The sequence below is a fragment of the Perissodus microlepis genome, chromosome 11 (genome assembly GCF_051167445.1).
Source record: "Perissodus microlepis isolate ML-2025 ecotype Zambia chromosome 11, ASM5116744v1, whole genome shotgun sequence".
In the NCBI taxonomy this organism is placed as follows: domain Eukaryota; kingdom Metazoa; phylum Chordata; class Actinopteri; order Cichliformes; family Cichlidae; genus Perissodus; species Perissodus microlepis.
The window spans coordinates 19,293,227-19,312,396 of NC_140471.1; the positions used below are offsets into that span (position 1 = coordinate 19,293,227).

At 40.2% G+C, this 19,170-nt stretch overlaps 1 protein-coding gene across 3 annotated transcripts in view; it reads left to right on the plus strand.

Annotated features, from left to right (window-relative positions):
- osbpl3b (oxysterol binding protein-like 3b) overlaps window positions 1-19,170 on the plus strand; it is a 39,432-nt gene that overhangs the window by 14,602 nt on the left and 5,660 nt on the right. Inside the window, exons 2-19 of one of the 3 annotated variants that reach the window (XM_084943218.1) lie at window positions 2,804-2,953; window positions 5,399-5,515; window positions 6,178-6,231; window positions 6,544-6,657; window positions 6,935-7,099; window positions 7,312-7,435; window positions 9,817-9,920; window positions 10,157-10,249; window positions 10,342-10,501; window positions 11,053-11,183; window positions 11,850-11,951; window positions 13,002-13,139; window positions 13,772-13,865; window positions 13,998-14,242; window positions 16,121-16,258; window positions 16,402-16,465; window positions 16,566-16,644; window positions 16,926-17,070. In XM_084943218.1, coding sequence (XP_084799344.1) covers window positions 2,858-2,953; window positions 5,399-5,515; window positions 6,178-6,231; window positions 6,544-6,657; window positions 6,935-7,099; window positions 7,312-7,435; window positions 9,817-9,920; window positions 10,157-10,249; window positions 10,342-10,501; window positions 11,053-11,183; window positions 11,850-11,951; window positions 13,002-13,139; window positions 13,772-13,865; window positions 13,998-14,242; window positions 16,121-16,258; window positions 16,402-16,465; window positions 16,566-16,644; window positions 16,926-17,070 — 2,163 coding nt within the window. In that variant the 5' untranslated portion in view covers window positions 2,804-2,857. The remainder of the gene's footprint in view (window positions 1-2,803; window positions 2,954-5,398; window positions 5,516-6,177; window positions 6,232-6,543; window positions 6,658-6,934; window positions 7,100-7,311; window positions 7,436-9,816; window positions 9,921-10,156; window positions 10,250-10,341; window positions 10,502-11,052; window positions 11,184-11,849; window positions 11,952-13,001; window positions 13,140-13,771; window positions 13,866-13,997; window positions 14,243-16,120; window positions 16,259-16,401; window positions 16,466-16,565; window positions 16,645-16,925; window positions 17,071-19,170) is intronic. The other 2 variants (XM_084943219.1, XM_084943220.1) reach the window with 2 other exon arrangements.

Here is a 19,170-nt window from a genome sequence, read left to right on the forward strand (position 1 = left end):
CATACTGTCCTGCTGTTGGATACATGTATTTGTCTGTCTAGCCACTTTGATCCATTGTTGTGGCTGCATTTTGGACACCTTGCTTTGTCAGTGTAAACCACAGCCTGTGGTCTGGAGACAGAGGGGTGGTGCAGGCCTGCAGGTTTCAGATGACCACTCCTTTGTCTGTCCAACACACACGGCTGTAGCCATCACGCTGCACAAAGCTTGCAAATGCAGAGCAGGTAATGCAATTAACCTTGTTGTTGCCTCATAGTTAGCACGGAGATGCGGGATGTCTTATTAAATCCAAGAGGCCACAACTGAAATTTGTAATTATTTATAGATGTTTTTTCTCTTGCAGTCTAACTACAACTGCATGAGGAACCAATCAGTGTGCTTTTTATATTTTTGCAACATGTTTATTTTGCATTACATATAGTTTGGAGCTAAAGTGGTTAAATTTACAGTAAACAAATCAACAACACGGCATTTAAGACGATGTCAGGATTTGGTTTTATAATATCCTAATCCCAAATACTGTGGGATTTTAGGATGTTTGGAGAAAACATGCAGATGCCACTTACTGGAAAAAGTACTGTGTAAGACATAATCAGCTGTAACACTAAAATGTCCTGCATTTCAGACGGAATCTCTCAGATGATCACTTAATACAGAAATGCTGTAGCAGACCTGCTGCTTTATGTAGAGTTTGCACAAACACTCAGTGTGCATGGGTTGTTAATCAGCCTTCCATACTATGACAAAGTGCCACTCACATTGCATTAGCAAAATGTGGCTTTATGTGTTGATGTGGTACACCAGGCACATAATGTTAATTAGACTGAGTGTTGTGTGTGGCAGTTGACTGAAGGTTGCTATTTCCTAAAAAGCCCCAACAATTTTTACACTCAGTTGAAGTGATGGTATTAAATTTCGCTGATGTTCTCACATCTGACTGCGTCTTCACATGTGACTCTTGTCTTTTCATTTCCCCACCAGCGTGAAGTTATATCATCCCCCATTCAGTGTCATTTAGTCAGATAATGAAGCACAGGTTGAAATCCCACCTTAAAAAGACATGATACTGAGTATCAACAGGTAAATGCAGGTATAAATTCAGCTTGATTTGAATTTTAGCTTAACTTCAATTACAATAGTAACTTTAATTGTCATTTCAATCAGGAGCACTATTGAAAAGGAGATTAATACACTCACTGGACACTTTATTAGGTCCACTTTGCTAATACAAGGTCTAGTAAGAGATTCAACAAGGCAATGACATGTTAGCATATTGTTTTTGCTCCAGATTTGTCAACCGCAAATCCAGGTTGTCAATCCTTTTTTCCACCGCATCCAAAAAAGTTCTCTATTGGACTGACATTTGGTGACTGTGGAGGCTATTTGAGTACAGTGAACTCATTGTCTTGTTCAAGAAATCAGTTTGAGATCATTTGATTTTTGTAAGATTTCTGGAAGGATGCATCAAAAGATGTGGTCTGTGGTAATAAAATGCAGTAAAAATACACAGTTGATACAAAGGGGCCCAAAGTGTGTTGATAAAATAGCCACTATAACATCGGCCTGAACTGATACAAGGTAGGATGGATTTGTGTCTCATTTGTGTTGTTTATGACAAATTCTAATCCTATACCATCCAAATGTCACATCATACTCAAAAGACCAGGTAACATTTGTCTAATCATCCACTGTCTAATTTTGGTGAGCCCATTCAAGATCTAGTCTCAGTTCCCTGTCCTAAGCTGACAGGAGTGGCACCTCGTGTGGTCTTCTGCTGCTGTAGCACATCTGCTTGGTCCGATGTGTTGTGCACTCAGAGATGCTCGTCTGCATATCTTGGTTGTAACAAGCGGTTATTTGAGTTACTGTTGCCTTCCTATCAGCATGAAGCAATCTATCTATTCTCTGGCATCATCAAGGTATTTTCACCCAAAGAACTGCTGCTCACTGGATATTTTTTCTTTTTTACTCTATTCTCTGTAAATCCTAGAGATGGTTTTGGAGTAAAATCCCAGTGTTGACAACCATGTCATGCTCAAAGTCACTTAAATCACTTTTCTTCCTCATTCTGAATCTCAGTTTAAACAATCTACATGCCTAAATGCACTGAGTTGGTCCAATGTGATGGCTGGCTAATAGTTACTTGCCTGTGTGTTTGTTAATGAACACGTTAACAGATACCTAATAAAGTGGTTGGTGAGTCTATATACTTGGTGTTAGTGCTCTGTTCTGGGACCTCCTCGTCATTCTACCACCAATACACCCCACACCCCCCTCCCACCCACCATATACCACAGAGTACTTGTAAATAACTGATCAATTCAGACACAGGATGAGTCAGAGGAGCTGGGTGGAGGTGGGTTGCAAATCAGCTTGTAGATGCAGAGCAGGGATAGAGATGCTAAAACAGCTAAAACAACATATACAACATGAGATTTGCCAGTTTCATGGTTGGACAGTAGCTCATGCTTTCGATAAGTAAATCTTAATACGTTGCTCTACACTGTAAGTGTTCTTCAAGCAGAGGATTTGGATTTGTGTGGCTGTTAAATGCTGAAATAGTGCGATATGAATAATTTCAATCTGTGGTCTCTTCATCTGCAGTCCAAGTTAGATCCTCCAGTCCTGTCAGTCATCTTTGTTTGCTGATGCTGCGAAACTTTGAGTAGCTTTTGAAGATGGAAAAACTGATCACTCTAAATAGCCTAATGTATTTTTCAGTGGGATCTAAAAGGCTCGTAAAGTATTCAAACCATCTCCACCCCCCTCTCCCCGGCCTCTTCTCCACTCCTTCTTCTCTTAGAGTAATGTTCTTTGTACACCAGCTGTAGCCTGGACCCGGCAAACCTGCAGCAAGATGAGCTCGGAGGAGCGCGGCTCAGCCATGTCACAGAAGATCTCCTCCCTGTCGCGCAGCAACAGCAGCTCTTCATCCAAACATGACAGCCGACAGGTAACACTCGCGTTATACTTACAGACGTTTTCGCTGGTGTCATGTATGTGGAAGGGAGGAAGGCTGGATTTTCTTTTCCCATAATGAAGATTTAATTGAAAAAGTTGTAACTGCCAGTCCTCAGATATTTTTCTCTGCCTCCTAGGAATTATAATACTAGTATAAGATCTAGCCACGTTTTGCATTATAGATGTCATAAAGCAAAAACTAAAAGCTGCCTAAAAGGAGGCGTTTTTTTATTAGGATTTACCTACCCCTTTCTCACTATAAAACCAGGGTATTTCTACAAATGTGGAAGATATTGGAGTGCTCTAAATGACTAAACTGCAACTATATCCTCCAAAGTAATTCTCAGACACACCACATAAAGAAGATGTTGGCACCATGAACAAACTGTTTTGCATTTGCCTCAAGCGTTTATCTGCAGGCTGTCGACTCATTAATTTTTCATTACCAGAAACAGCCTTTTCCTTTTGGAAATGAAAGTAATAAAGTCTTACTCTAGTACTGTCCACAGGACAAGCAGACACTTAAGGCTCACCACTCTGGGGAAGCAAAAAGTGGCAAAAAAAAACCCATTCTCGTTAGCAAGAAAAACTTTGAATAAGGAAATATTCTGACTGTCGTGACACTGCTATGTGGGTTCAGTTACGTTCAGAGAGAGCTTGGTAACCGTTTTTTCCCATTTGTTCCAAACCAAACCCTCAATATTTAATTTGTAAAGTGTTTTTGTAAATGATGTCTAAAAGAATGTCTAAATGCAGCAGTCTGAACACATTCACACTTTATAATTGTGTGACGCTGAAACGACGCTGTCTTCTCGGCGCTCCTATCAGAGCCTTGTTACTCAAAGTGTCTCTTGACCTTGAGGAACAGTGTCCAGGCAGTGTGTGACAATGACGCACTGTGTGACTGTGCTGCCCTGGAGCTGTGACGAACACTGAGGGAGAGTCGAACTGTAGCCCACTGGCCACGCCCTTGTTCAATCCCCTTCAGATATAAGGGTTTATTTTAGATTGCCTCACCCACCAGCATTCAGTTTCTCTGACTAATACAGTGTGTTTTTATACAGTCAGGGACACACTGACACAAGAAGCAAGGATTAACCTCTCCCAAGTGCCCAAAGTCCCTCCTACGGTGTAACACAGACATGATTTATACTTAAGTAGGATAATTTAAAGATAAGCCTGAGGTGTAATATGCCATCATTAGCATTATGAGTTCATATACTATGAGTCAATTTGTTAATTATTTCTAATAATTTGTTGCACATTGACAGTAGATGTGTAAACTGCCCGTCATAATGTTTTCAGCTTTTCTTATTATGTCAATTTAGCAGCACAAAATTAATGAAATGTAATTATTCTTTTACACCTGCATCATTTTCTAATGACTATATGTTGAAAACTGTTTTTGGGTCTCATTACCAACTGAGGTCACTGCGTCATAACTACTTCACAGCCCACTACTGTTCCTCTGGGTTATTTTTGCTGGCTACATGCCCATTCCACTATTATTTATAGGCTTACTGCTAAGTAGTCATATGAGAATAATCTATAACATCGGCTCATTTGAATGATAGACCCCTTTCTGTTGATTAATCATCTTATTGTTTCAGCACTAATAGAAACTAAAAGCGAAATAGTTCACAAATGATGAATTATTCTGTGCCCACAACGGTATTACAAAAGCCTCTGTTATACTATTCATCCTGCGTTCCTGGAACTCTCACTCCTGAAACACATAACAAAGCTATCTGGATTAGTCCGTGATGAAATATCATCTTAATCTCTGTATTGCAGGGGATTTGGGCTTGACTGTTCTAATCTCATTCAGGAAATTATTATTATAGTGAAGAGTGAGATTAAACAGGTAAGCTAATTTTGTAAATTCAATTCAATTCACTTTTATTTATATAGCGCTAAATCACAGCAACAGTTGCCTCAACAAGCTTTATATAACAAGCTTTTTATTTTTGATAATACAAAGAAAACTGAGAAAAACCCCAGCAATCACATGACTCCCTATGAGTAAGCACTTTGTTGACAGTAGGAATGAAAAACTCCCTTTTAACAGGTAGAAACCTCCAGCAGAACGAGGCTAAGGGAGGGGCAACCATCTGCTATGCCCGCCCATGAGGGGAAAGAAGTCTGTATAACTTCACCCTGAACACCTTATTCCATAGGGCTACATCTATAAAAACAAAATGCTAATCTTCCACTTATAGAGCCTCCCGCCGATTGACTGACACTGATGAAAGTGAGGCATCAAATTTAAATCACTCCAGCAGCCACAGATTATAATATGTTTTGAGTGTTATTATGGCACTTGCTGAGTGGTTGATTCGCTCAGTTCCATTTATAAATCCTCCTCTGAAACTTTCATTTGCATGGCGTGCAGATGTCTGTCGTCTCAGAGTTCTCATAAACCATTGTATTCCAACAGGACAGCTGGGAAATCGTGGAAGGCCTGCGAGGAAGCTTCAGCAGTGTCCAGGAGCCTCAGAAACAGGAGGGCTACATGATGAAAAGAAGAAAGTGGCCAATGAAGGGCTGGCACAAGGTAACATGGAGCACCTGTGTGGTCTTCGTGTGACCCATGTGACTCATCTTTCAGAGTAGTGACAGCTTAACGTCATTTCATTGTCCTCGTTTCACACGGCACTTTTTAGGCACTTGCCTCTGCAAATCTGCTGACACGAGTCATTTGTGTTTTAAACTAATTGAATGAGCTTATGTAGTAGATAATTTGACTCGCAGAGGAGTCACATGTTACCAGGGTCAGTGCCTGTTTACACTCTGTCTGAAAGCTTTTCCTGGGATAATGCCTAGATACCTTGGTGGTCCTCTCAGATGCATTAGCTGATGGCCTGTTGGTTACTAGGGTTGTATACATTTAGTATTGACTTGCAGTCGGAGCTTTTTAGGTCTCTGTGCTTTCAACAGTCTGATTCTGTTGATGTACAGTAAAAGCACCAAGAATTGCATTTACAAATTGAGTGGAAGAGACATATTGCAAGTGAGTGAGAGGAAGTGTAATAAAGGAAGACAGATGCAAGACAATAGCCTGGAATTGCATACATCCCACTGCAACAACATACATTTTAGCAGACTGACTACCATGACCTCAGCCTCATAACACTGACTTTAGATTTGCTGTCAGGGATGTTGCATATCATGTCCAGTTGTATCTCATTGGCTGATTGTCCTTCTCTCTCCCTCCAGAGATACTTTTTCCTGGACAAGGGTATCCTTAAGTATGGCAAGTGCAGTGCTGATGTGAGTACAAAAGGCTGCTGGCTGAATGCTGTGTGAGCTCATCATTTACAGAAGATTAAAAAGGACACTTGATGTCTTTTCTAATGTTCTTGTCAGGCTCCTGACCGCCTGCGCCCAGAGATACAATAGGCCCTAATTCTCTCTCAATCTCCTCATTGTTGATAGCAATCAGACTGTGTATTTTACCTACAGATCACACATAATTACGCATGGGCCGCGTCACAGCCTAAAAGGGGATTATTATTTTATGCATTGTTTGCACTGAGTTTCATCTGTTGCATTCATAACATTGAGAGCTGTCTCATCCAACAGATTGAGAAAGGGAAGCTGCATGGTTGCATTGATGTGGGTCTCTCTGTCATGGCCATTAAGAAGAAGGCCAAGTGCATCGATCTTGATGCCGAGGAAAACATCTATCACCTGAAGGTAAACCACAAGGCTAATAAAGACAAGGGAATCCCTACAGGCTTAAATAGGCTTAAGGCTTAAAGGGGTTAAACATTTTTTCCCAAGTTTTTGCTTTTTAATTCCTGGTACCGATGCCATCATTAAAATGACTTCAGAATTACCTCATGTGATATATATGTGTGCCAGAGGGAATAACTGCTCACTTCATACCTGTGTGTGTGTTTTTCCACTGACACACCTCTTCCATCTTACTTGCCCTTGTGCTGATTTTCTGATTGCGGTATCTGCTCTACAGATTAAGTCTCAGGAGCTGTTTGATGAATGGGTATCCAAGCTGCGTCACCATCGTCTTTATCGGCAAAATGAGATTGCCATGTACCCTAACGAGAAGTCCTTGTTCTATCCCCATTATGCCTCCCCGAACTCTCCTGGCATCGCCGAGGGACCCCCTAATAGAAAGGTATAACTGTGCCACACAGCATGCTGTTGCTGAAAATGGTCGGGTCTGTTTAAAATGAAAATGAAAAAAAAGATGATTCTCGTGTGTTTTTCATCATGAGCATCATTATTCCATGTGCTGTATTTAATGAAGTGAATTCCCTTTGCTGAAAAAAATTAATGACACAGCCAAAGTGTTTTTGAACTCACCTTTGGGTCTCTTTGTTACTGCAGTGCCTGTCCATACGAAGGCAGTCCACAGTGCATCATGCCGCAGCTTTCCCTTTAAACTCCAACAGCCAAGCAAAGGTGGCTGCCTGGCTCCAGTCATCTGACGAAATGGACAAATGCTTCAAAGGTGAGAGACAAGAGCAGCCTCTCACGATTTGATTTTTTTTACACTTATTGAGGCCTTTCTGAATTTCTGAGCAAAATTTCCACAACAAAGAACTTGCCTGGCTAAAATGGGGAGAGCTCATAGCTCTAAGACACATTCTTTAATTTGGGGGTTTTATCTCTGTCTGGGATAATTTGCACTTTTATTAAAGTCATAAGATGCATTCTTGTACTAGTTTTTCCACCTTTCCAATTTTCCACCTGGATGATGATCTCCAATGTGATTACGGTTTTGCTGAGGAAAATAATCAACTCAGATAAAGCCATTTAAAATTTAATCGTACCTTCCTCGTATTGTGCCTTTGGCTCTTTTTTGCAGTCCTTAATCTGTGGAAATGCACTCTTCCTTGTGGTAGAGTGTATCATGCTGCTGCTGCTGCTGCTGCCATGGTCGGTGTGTTTGGTATGCATCAAATTTTATGTGGGTGGTACATGTTAAACTAATATCTGCACGAACGCCACAACCCAAGGTTTCCCAGCAGAGCGCTATATTGTGCTACAATGATCGATGTTATTCACTTCACTTGGTTTTATTGTTGTGGCTGATCGGTGAATATGATGCAGATAAGTAAGAGAGTTCATGCAAAGTTTCCTGCTTACAACGATGCTACCGATACCTGTCAAAGACATTAGATTGTTAGAGAGCCCAGCTTTTTCATTTATACCCATTTTCTACTTCTTGTCAGGGTCCCGGTCATGGAGGAAGCGATCTAACCAGTTCTAATATATTTATGTTATTTGGGAAATGCTTCTATAATTGTGTATGCCTGCTGTCTCATTTGCAAGTTAGATGAGGCTGGCAGAGTGGTGATCATAAAGAAACAAGCTGGTGATTACTAATGCACTGTTTGTCTCAGTTTTCATTCATTAAGAATCTGACGATGTGCTGTCAGCACTTTGTAATCCAGAAACTTTGGAAAAATGGACACGACAACTCACGCGCATATTTACAAACACAGCATGGTTTCAGTTGGACTGGTGCTTATTTAGTTGTCTGTCATTTCATAATGTGTATGTTCAAATACTGTCACAATTTAAACATCTGTTTATGAGACCTCTCTGTATGAAACCATGGCAAAGCCAGTCCTTTGGAGAGAAAGAAATCCACGTGGCATTGTTTTTAATGGATGGCAGCAATGATTGATGATGATTGAAGGGTCGACTTTCAGCTTTGATTCAAAGGGTCTGACAAAAGTATTTTATTAACAGATATGAGATTAAACATAATCCCATAAAATAATAGGACACGTTAACATAATTTTAAATGTAATATTTATTTTTAATACTTGACTGCCAAGCATGCAAGCAGTTTCCTCCTTTGAGATGCTCTGCCAGGCCTTTACCTCAGCCACCTCCAGCTGGTGCTTGTTTGTAAGTCTCTCTGTGTTTATGAACCGTGTTGGGCTGAGATCAGGTGACTGACTTGGTTTGCACTTTGTTGTAAACTGTCTGTATTTTCATTCATGAAAGTGTCACTTGACTTTGACAATGATACAACTATCTCCAATGATAATATAACTTTAGTCTTTCAGGGATTTGGGTGTTGCTGAGCTGGCCAGAACATTGTTAGGAATATACCAGGTAGTAGATTTGGCCCCTCATAAAGTTTTTGCTATGTCTCTTATAGGTTTATCTGGGCTTATCAGCCTAAACCCCGTCATTCACTTGCATCAGCATTTCTTTGGAGCCCATATTTAAAGTTCAAAGGTACTAAACGCAATTTTAGTACTTAAAATCGACTCGAGATCTTTAATTTGTCGTAGACTAAATAAGGAAAAAGCCTCACTGAGCTCAGCCTCACCTCACCCATGAAACTGTTTGTCAGTTGTTAAATGTCTTGGACATTTGTCAGGTCATGGACAGTCCAGATTGATTATCTCTTGCCTTTGACTAACCTTCTCTTTCTGAGGCAGATGCAGTTTGAAGGTGTTTTTCTGATTCTGGTAATATGAGAAGCTTTTAGGCTCGCTCTACAGGCTGCTGTTCATGCTTGAAAAAGATGCAAAAAGCAGAAATAGATATCTTGGGAGGTGAATCGCCAAACTGAGGACTCTATTTGAATAAAGCATATATAACATAGTGTATGTGGTTCAGTAAGCACATGTGGCACCCTCTAACTTTGTCAAACTGAAATCACCAAACTTGTTGATGACAGATTAGGATATGTCAGCCCTCTCTGCTGTTTCTACACAGACTGGTTTTTGAGTTCACTCAATAGGCCCAACTAACATGTGCCCATTTGCGGGCACTGCCCTTTTTCTCACTTTAGCCTTTTTAACTGTCTTTTCTTTTTCACTTCGTACCTCCTTTTATAACTATTAGTGTTTGTTCTCATCCGGACAGACTTATCAGTATGTGAGGCCTATCTCCTAGAGCTTAACCACCTGCTTCAGAGTATGGAAGTAATTCACCGGACTTATTCTGCTCCATCCATCCAAGCACTGCAGGTCAGCACTGCAGTATTTCTGGTTACTTTACATGCAGGGTAACTTTTCTGATGATACAAAACATTATTAAGTTATTTTCTGTTGACCTTAACTCACCTCTTATTAAATATAGAAGATATTTCATCTTGCATCTTGCTCTGGTAGTTGTGAAACCACTTTCCATAAAAAGCCTTCCTTTAAAGACAAAAAAATCCTCTCTGGCCTGACTGTCAATAATTTCACATCTGCTTTCTTAGGCGTCTACTTTTGACAGCCCCAAAAAAGAAAAGAGACTTCCAAAGAAGTGGCGCACTAAAAACTACAACAAAGATGTCAAAACAACTCTGCAGGTAGACAACATGACAGAGAAGTGTGATCATGCTTAATTTGTTTTTATGTTTCATTGTGAGTATCTCCAGTTTTTCTTCCTGCTCTGCTCTAGGTACCGAGCTGCATCTCCTCTGGCTCTATCCGCCTCCATGCCTCAAACCCCAACCTATCCACTGCTGCACTGAGCAATGATAAAGCCGATCCTGAATCCCTGGACTCCCCTTTTGATGTGGCCAAGCTGCAAGAAGACTTCTGTCGTGTTGCCACCAACTGTGAGTGAAAATAATTTAACAGTTTTATGAACTCTAGTTTCAGATAAAACTCTGTAAAGCACACATTTTTAAAATTCCTCAGACTGCTTCCGATAAATCTGCACGAAAGCTAAGACTGGTGTGGTGCTGCTACTTCTAACAAGTTGAAGTGTTAGTTGCTGTTAGTTATGTGGATGTCTTCTAGCTGATATTAAGTCAGAAGTTTGTTTTTTGTGCCACAAAACCTGTTAAATCTCTTTGTAAGGAAGTGGTTGACGCATAGAGGATGAATATAATTTTCCTTCTGTCCTCTTTGGAATTTTCTATGCAGATTCTTGGTGCTTGACATGGAGTAATGAGATTCATTTGTTTTTTACATAATGGCTTTACAGTTTCAAACTTACTCCGGAGAACTGCTGTCAGTTCTGCTGCTATTTAAACTGACGAATTTATGCACACATTTAAAATTATGGAGCTAAAGATGTGTGATGGGCTTAATCATTTATGATGGCAGGGTTTTCCAAATAATGATCTTTTTGATTCCCTCTTTTTGTGTCTCTTGTTGCTGCCAGTGCATACAACCATGAAGGCGGCCCTGAGCACACTGACATCAGAGAGAGAGAGATTAAAACAATGCCTGGATCACGAAACCTGCCCCCCCACCTCTCCACAAGTTGTAAATTTGAAGAACACGCTGGCTGCGGTATGTGAAATAACACACCCCCTTGCACATTTTTTGCAAGCGGATGTTTTCAACAGAAATAGGTATTAGCTATTCTCCTTTTTTCTTCCTTTTTTAATTTTTTTTTTGCTTTTACACTTCTCTCGTATGTCGTGTCCTCCCACACCATTTGTCAAGCGTGACACATTTACGAGTATTTTAGAGGGATTGCTAGCTGCCGGTATGATGTCAGCCCCCCTAAACGAGACTGCATTCAACAGTCATGTTTCCTGTGGCTGCTGCCTCCCACCAGAGGCTTGTTTTTCTGTTTTCTGTCTTTGGTTGTACATGTTCATTGTCATGTAGTCAGCGAAGAAATGTGTTGGCGTCGAGACCGCGCAAATTCTAATGCGGCACAAGTATTTCTTTACACATTCAGATTTGTGTGGTCTCTGCTATAGTCTGCTGGATTTTAGCTTTTTGCTTTTCTTATTGGTTTCTCTGGTTTGCTTACTCTGTTCCACTTGACATAATAACAGGTGAAAGCATGCCTCTCCAGTACGTAAATGGGTAAATGTGACGTTTACTGATTTTCTTGAGATTACACAACTCCAAATTAGCCTGGTGTTGATGTATGTTGAGGATTTCAAGCATTTCAAGGCTCGGGTGTTTGCAGTAAACAGTGTTTAAACTGGTTATTTTTTCCAGGCTTTAGCCCAGAACTCAGAGCTGAGAGAACGCCTGTGCAAGATTCATGCTGAGTCCCAGATCATAGAGCCCACACTAATAACGCTCACTGCCCCTGTGCAGGTGGGTGCAGGAATGCAGTGACTCGATTCCCCCACCTTCATGACGATTATTCTTATATATCTGTCTTTATTTTTATCCCCCGCAAGCTTGAATTTGCCACAGAATGAATGAGCTGTCCTTTTCCTCTCATCTAGAATCAACAAATGTCACTCTCCTCTCACCCCCTCATCCAGCTCAGTCAATATGAGAAAAATTAACAGAACTTTCTTTTGGGGAACACTGCCTCTTCCTCTCAGCCTCGTCGTTGCGTAACCAAATGTCTCACCATGACACGGTTCAGAGGAAGGCTTCTAGCTCCATATAATCGTCTTCTAAAGGAAACTCTTTGCTCGTTTAATCGGATTTGCTGATCACACAAAGCGAGCCGATCTGCTTAATTGTGTCCCTGGAAACACGCAGAGCAAAACTAATACGCCTCCTCTGAGAACATCTCCATGTTAATTAATCAGCTTCACCAATAACAAGGGGTAGATTGGGACGCTCAAGTCCATGTGTGGAAAGCTATCTCATATTGGCAATCAACTGCATGCTTGTCAGTTATTTTCTGAGATGTGTGCAGGGCAGGCATGCAGCCTCACTTCTCACTGTAATTGTTCTTGTAGTATATTGTCAGGCAGTCTCTAGGTAGGAATAAATTGTCTTATGAAATTTTGATTCTGAAGAGTTCATGTTTTCAGCACTTCATCATTTGGCTTATTTGACTGATAACAGTATGATTGAATGCAGACACACCCATGTTGAGACGCTATGCACACGACTGCATAATGTCACTCAGCTGTTTGTTAATGTTTATAAACCTACATTTGTTAAATCAGTGAAGAAATTAAAAAAGTGCATGACGGGTGTGATGTCAGCCAATATATTTACGTATGTATTATAAATGACTGTCTTTCAATATATTGCAGATTAATTTTGTGGGTGTTGTGATTGTCATACTCTGCATGTTGTGATTGTGTTGTATTGTCAATGACACTGTGATTGCCACCCCGGGAATGATGGTGGGGCCCCTTCCTGTGTTCTTACTATAGCTGTGGACATTGTTTCTCTTAGAAACAGGAATCTGTAGATGAAGCCCATCCCCTCGTACACCAAGTATCCAATGAGAGCAGAGCTTCAATCGCGGAGTCTTTGTCCGAGTTCTTTGACGCACAGGAGGTTCTGTTATCTGCTAGCTCTTCTGAAAATGAGGTAAGTGTGGAGACTAAACTCTTCATTGTCAGTAGTTGTGATGTTGGGTCTTTTTGCTTGTAGCAAACTGATGTTTAGAGCTACGTAATAGAATTATCATTGCTGTTGATGTTTGGAGTAATTTGTCTTGTTTACACAAGCACAACCAGAACAAAACCTCCACCAGTGGCTCTTACTTTATTTATTGCCTGTCACCCAGGATTTCTTCACTTTTGTCTCTGTGTCTGATAACTGGCCTAAATTGTGTAAGCACACTGGACAATTCATGGTATTTTATTACAGAAAAGGGGGAAATGCCATTTAACTTAACGTCCTGTCTTAAATCCATTTTTTTATGATATGTGTCATAAAACAAATCTGCCCTATGTTAGTTCAGCCTCCTCTTCCTTCAGTGCTCATGTGGCATGCTTGATGAGGTAGCACCTGGAGCGGAAGCAATGGGAAAATGAAAGTTAATTACTTTCATCTAAAAATACAGCGAGCCGAGGTGCAGCTCTGCCACCATGTCCTAAGAGAACCTTCATCTCCACCACTTTAGATCTTCTGCAGATGTGACAAGATGTTAAAAGAGACTCGTTCAGTCCCTTTTTGTCAGTGATATTAAAACAACTTGAATGGGTTTTTTTTTTTAGGTATCAGAGGATGACTCTTATATCAGTGACATTAGTGACAACATTTCCATGGACAACTTCAGTAATGAGACCGAAAGTGAAAGACCAAACTCGGGTAAAGTCATTACAGTACTAGCCTTGGGGCACTTTTATGCATTTATATACAAATTATATTTTGGTACACTGGGTTGTCAGTATGTATTATCAAGGTGTCCCTAACCTCAGCTCTTAAACCGACTCTTTTCAGGTTCTGTGGAAGAAGGCACTGTTCTTTATCGTCGTAGATCCTGTCTGCCCACACCCAGCCCAAGCAACACCTCCATCAGCTTGTGGAACATCCTTAGGAACAACATAGGCAAAGACCTTTCCAAGGTTGCAATGCCTGTGCAACTTAATGAACCCCTCAACACCCTGCAGAGACTGTGTGAGGAGCTGGAGTACAGCGAGCTGCTAGACAGGGCCGCCAACACACAGGACCCGTTTGAACGTATGGTGAGAATGCAGTTTCGCTCTTTGAGTGTGTGGGCTGGGCCTTTTTTGTTCAGCTTACTTGTTTTCTTTGATGATTCCTCTGAGAAGAAGAGCTGCTGTTGGTAAAACTAGCGTGACAAGTAAGAGATGCCGTATATAGCCAAGTAAACTAGAGCTAACGCACAATTGTTGCTGATTGGCTTTCAGGGACTGCGGTGCACTGCCTTTACGTGAGAGAGTCTGATCTACCTTTAAGATTTTTAGCAGGAAGACGGCATGATGAGTTTTGCACTGACTAACTTTGTTGTTTTTTGAGATATACCCTGTGGAATAAGACAAATAAGACATATGCACAACATACAGTAAATACGTTCAGCAGTCACTTTATTAGGTATACCCTGCTAGTACCAGGTTCGACCCCCTTTTGCCTTTAGAACTGCCTTAATTCTTCATGGCATTGACTCGACAAGATGCTGGAAACATTCTTCAGAGATAAGAGTCAATATTGATATGATGCCATTACACATGCTGAAGATTTGTGAATGTCCTTATCCACCACATCCCAAAGGTGTTCTATTGCATTGAGCTCTGATGACTGGGGAGGTCATTTGAGTTAAGTGAACTCACTTTCATGTTCAAGAAGCTGGTTTGACATGATCTGACCTTTGGGACATGGCACATTAATCTACTGGAATGAGCCATGAGAGGATGAGTAAACTGTAGTTATAAATTATGAATATAGCCAGCAACAACACTCAGGAAGGCTGAAGCAATGCTCAGTTAGTCTTATGGAACCCAAAGTGCGCTAAGAAAATATCCAGTACACCATTTCATTCTGGACCCATGTGATTTACGTCGAACCAGGCAACATCTTTCCGATCTTCTATTGTTCGATTTTGCTGAGCCTCCGTTTCCTGTTCTTAGCTGACAGGTATGACACGTGGTGCGGTCTTCTTCTCCTGTAGCCCATCTGCTTCAAGGTTTAATGATGTGTTGTGCACTCGTAGATGCGTGTCTGCATACCTTGGTTGTAAGAAGTGGTTATTTCAGTTACTGTTGCCTTCCTATCAGTATGAAGCAGTCTGTATATTCTCCTCTGACCTCTGGCATTATCAGTTCTTTGCAAACCCCAGGAAATGTGTTTGTAGGCAAATCCCAATCAGCACTTTGTAAAGTACTCAGATCTGTCATCAACAACCTTCAAAACTCACCTAAATCCCCTTTATTCCTCATTCTGATGATCACTTGGAACTTCATTAGGTCATCTTATTCAGAGCCTAAAGTCACTGAGTTGCTGCCATGTGATTGACTGGTTAGATATTTGTATTAACGAGCAGTTGACTGGGTGTGCCAAACAAAGTGGCTGGCCAGCATAAGTGTAAAAAGGAAAAGCAGCTGATGTGAGACTTGGTGCAGTACAAATACTGACAGTTTATTAATCCCATGAGGGGCAATTTGTTTGGACTAACGAGTTATAAAACAACACATGAAGACAAATAAATGAATGAAAAAAATTGTGCTGAATAAAAAAAAAGGTCATAAATAAAATCCATAAACAAGCTCAATAAATACCAATATAAAAGTTCAAATAAGACCTTGACAAACAATGTTTAGACCTACAGAGGATCACATAGTGAAATTGCAAACGGGCCGAAAGCTCCAGGCTGTGGCCTCTCATTATGAGGTGGAGAAGCTATCAGTGCTCTGTCGGTTTACTGAAACTACTGGAGGACTATTCAGACACTTACTCTGCTCATTAGGCTAAAAAGAAGAACACACATATAAGATTAAATGAAGTGGATGATAGAGCTCAGTTCAGTGTTCACTCAGTCACTCATCCTGTAATAAAAATTAAAGTGGTACTTGCTGCTCAGGTTTATGCTTTTATCCTTTTTGTAGATATACGTCGCTACATTTGTTGTGTCCGGTTATGCATCCAGCTACTACAGAACTGGGGGAAAGCCTTTCAACCCTGTTCTTGGAGAAACATATGAATGTGACCGACCAGATAAAGGCTTACGATTTGTTGCAGAGCAGGTATGAATGATTCTTGATTTGTTATCTGACTGGATTCATATGAATATTTACATTTTTATGTTTTATTGTATAGCACTGTTCAAAAAAGTTAATTCAGAGCTCTTTGTGTGATTAACAAAGCATTTTAATCCCCTTTACATCAGGTCAGCCATCACCCACCAATCTCAGCTTGCCATGCAGAGTCTAAAAACTTTGTGTTTTGGCAAGGTACTGGAATATTGATTTTGATCCATTCTCAGTGATCTTAAATACTAGAATAGCACCTGATTGTCTGGAATTAATGTTCATTTGTTAAATTTTTTTGCAGACGTGAGGTGTAAAAACAAGTTTTGGGGAAAGTCAATGGAGATTGTTCCTGTGGGGACCACTCATGTAACTCTGCCAGGGTGAGTCTCTTCTGCCTCATTTACATTGGCGCTGCACAGACCCCTGCCTGGGCATTGTGCAGACGTGTAGAGAAAATCACGCAGCGGGGGTGTAGCACGATTCACAGTATTTTTCCTCTCCTGTTCTTTTTCCATTCAGATCAATAACAATTCCCCATTCTTTGTCTGTGGTTTCATATTTTATTTTTGTGTCAGAACCACATACAGATACAGATAAATTATTTATATTATAACTCTAATATGTAACAGTGTCCATATTTTTTTTTTTTGGAAAATGACAGATTTGGAGACCATTACGAGTGGAACAAAGTGACCTCTTGCATCCACAACATTCTCAGTGGGCAGCGCTGGATCGAGCACTATGGGGAGATCACCATCAGAAACTCCAGCAGTGATATTTGTCAGTGCAAGATCACTTTTATTAAGGTAAGGTAAACATCCAGCCTGATGGCCTCTATAACAAACTCTGACAACATTTATAATGCAAAATCTTCAGGAACAAGACCTTATTTGCAAGTTTTAGTGACTCTTTTATTATTATGTCATTTATCACAGTCTCTTTTCAAACCTCTTTCATCTACTGTCAGACTTTAAATCAAATAAAAACTTTTTAAAGATGCGTAATTTAAATCATCCATTTGTATTTATGCACTACTTGTACCATACACCATAGAAATCTTTAGGTTGTTACACAATAAACATAAAATATGCCTGTTGTACTAAACAGAAAAACAGTGAACACATGAATTAATATTTAAGTAACATTTACATAAATATGACATGAATAAACTGAACATGCTAATATTTTCATTAGGAGTGACCAGAAAGGACAAGATTAGAAATGTATCAGAGGAACAACTCAAGTTGAATGGATTGGAGATAAAGTGAGATGGTTTGGACAAGCGCAGAGGAGAGATGGTGAATGTATTGGTCGAAGGATGTTAAATATGGAACTCCCAGGCAGGAGAAAAAGAGGAAGACCACAGAGAAGATTTATGGATGTAGTGAAGGGTTGGTTTGTCAGACGAGGAGGCTAGGGATAGAGGGAGATGGAGGCAGATGAGCCGCTGTGGCTCCCTAAACGGAGCAGCTAAAAAAAGATTACATGAATAAATTTACCACATAGCTACATTTATAAACGACGTCTAAAACACAAAGGCAGATTAAATTGTATTTGGTGTGATTGCATTGTCGCATCACCAGATGCATTATTCATTAATGGCATACATTTCTGAAAAACCCAAAGTAATCTGTAACAATTAGAGTGAAGTAGAGAACTGCACTGAAGATTACTTTGCAGGACCACGAAAAGTAAATTATTTCTGAAATAGAAAATAGGATTTCTTTGTTTTTTCTCCAAACAATTTGGTTTTGGAAGCATGTTGGATGAATATACTGTAGTCACAAATCAGTTTATGAAAGGTGCACTACTGTGAGGCGACAGTCTTGTTTCATATTCATACCAGAGCGCTTTTCTGTAAAAGCAATCAGCCATAATGATGGCTACCACATTAGCATGTCCCTCTATGAATCTCAGGGGCTTGTAGACTGATCAGCAACAACATTAAAACCAGCTGCCTGTCCATGTTGAACTGTCAGAGCTTTCGGGGCTTTTAGCTGGGGTCTCTACAGGGAGTGCAGAATTATTAGGCAAGTTGTATTTTTGAGGAATAATTTTATTATTGAACAACAACCATGTTCTCAATGAACCCAAAAAACTCATTAATATCAAAGCTGAATGTTTTTGGAAGTAGTTTTTAGTTTGTTTTTAGTTTTAGCTATTTTAGGGGGATATCTGTGTGTGCAGGTGACTATTACTGTGCATAATTATTAGGCAACTTAACAAAAAACAAATATATACCCATTTCAATTATTTATTTTTACCAGTGAAACCAATATAACATCTCCACATTCACAAATATACATTTCTGACATTCAAAAACAAAACAAAGACAAATCAGCGACCAATATAGCCACCTTTCTTTGCAAGGACACTCAAAAGCCTGCCATCCATGGATTCTGTCAGTGTTTTGATCTGTTCACCATCAACATTGCGTGCAGCAGCAACCACAGCCTCCCAGACACTGTTCAGAGAGGTGTACTGTTTTCCCTCCTTGTAAATCTCACATTTGATGATGGACCACAGGTTCTCAATGGGGTTCAGATCAGGTGAACAAGGAGGCCATGTCATTAGTTTTTCTTCTTTTATACCCTTTCAGGGCTCTAGACTAACTTTTTGCCATGGGCGTACAGGTACGCCTAACTTTAAAAAGTTAGGCGTACCGGCACAAAAGTTAGGCGCACACAAATTTTATAATAATTTATATAATATAATGTGTTTTTCTGGATACACTGTGCTTTTTCAGCATTCAAAGATTGATGACACCGTGTCAGAGCATTTGCTATGAATTTCAGAAGGATCAGGCCTTAACTTAACAGAAAAGTTAGCAATAGTTCTTTTCCTATTACAGCTACATCCACTTCTGTCGTGCCTAGGCTGCTCACTAGGGCTGGGTATCATCACTG